At 40.2% G+C, this 1287-nt stretch overlaps 1 protein-coding gene across 1 annotated transcript in view; it reads left to right on the forward strand.

Annotated features, from left to right (window-relative positions):
• LOC101849430 (neprilysin-1) overlaps positions 1-1287 on the forward strand; it is a 36087-nt gene that overhangs the window by 10373 nt on the left and 24427 nt on the right. The window contains exon 7 of the mRNA XM_035973828.1: positions 657-760. Coding sequence (XP_035829721.1) covers positions 657-760 — 104 coding nt within the window. The remainder of the gene's footprint in view (positions 1-656; positions 761-1287) is intronic.

Consider the following 1287-nt stretch of genomic DNA (forward strand, 5'->3'; position numbering starts at 1 on the left):
GGGCTTCTATAATTTTAATATTTATTGAGTTGACTTCGCAAGAAGAGGTTGTGCCAACGACTCACAAGCTATCGAATTCGGCTATGGGACAGAAATATGGGCTTTACTCTTTCGTCTTGTTGTTGTTTTTGTTGTTCGAATCCCTAGTGGGGCGTGTTTTAACTTGGTTTGTTTGGGGAAATTTAGATATACAGTGTGTAAAGGGGTGGATGGTCGATATCAAACAGGATAGACCACAAATGCCTTAATATGGACACAAGACACAGGACACCAGGGCGACATGTTGATCAGCCGCCACACGCCAAGTGCAATGACTCTTTTATGAAGAGCTCTCATCAAGCAGGAACATTAGTTTCTGTTTGCTTACCTGTATTACCTGTCCTGGGCAGCAACGTCATTGCGAACCGGACAGGTCCATAAGTGCTCAGTTCACCCGGCACCGAAACCCGCAACGTATCCATACTGATTGTTCCGGTGGCTGTCTGATTATGGCGACCTCTGTCCTTTCCAGATAATCGTCCATTTCTTCCTTCTTCCCTCTCTATCTTCTGTTTGCTCATTTTAAAAAATCAAAGCCAACACATTAGGGTACAAGCACATTAGGGTAAAAAAAATAATACTGTTACACAGAGCATCTATTTTAATACGTTTCACAGCTGAACTTCACTGGAGACCAATTCTTTGACAACATTCTCTCTGTCTTGGAGTTTGAAACCAGGCGTTCACTGGACAGGCTGCGAAAGGAAGTCCGAAAAGACGTGTAAGTAATTAATATTGATAGTTTCTTGGGGGGGGATAAAATATGTATGTTGAAACATTGAGTCTGTTTTTCTCAGATTGTGTTTTTAAATAATGGGTGTTGGTTTAAAAAAATATATAACTAGACTGTGTATCGTGAGTGTTTATGTATATGCGTGTATATGTGTGTCTTTGTATGTGTGTGTGGTGTGTGTGTGTCTGTGTGGTGTGTGTGTGTGGGTGGGTGAGTGGGGGGTGAGTGTGTATGTGGTTGGTGGGGGTGAATGAGTGTGTTTGTTAGTTGTTTTTCATGTTTGTCTTCCTATTTTATTTTGTAATACATTTTGTTTTCGTAGGTTTTTTTCTCGTTTAGCTGATTTCCATCTTACTTGTGTTTCTTTTAAAGTGTTTCCAGACCTATAAGTCTCACTCATTCCCTTACTCTTACGTATTGATATTGGTGGTATTGTTGCTGTTGTTGCTGTTGTTGTTGTTGTTCTTCTTCTTCTTCTTCTTCTTCTTCTTCTTCTTCTTCTTCTTCTTCTTCTT

The sequence above is a fragment of the Aplysia californica genome, unplaced genomic scaffold (assembly GCF_000002075.1).
Source record: "Aplysia californica isolate F4 #8 unplaced genomic scaffold, AplCal3.0 scaffold00033, whole genome shotgun sequence".
Taxonomy (NCBI): Eukaryota; Metazoa; Mollusca; class Gastropoda; order Aplysiida; family Aplysiidae; genus Aplysia; species Aplysia californica.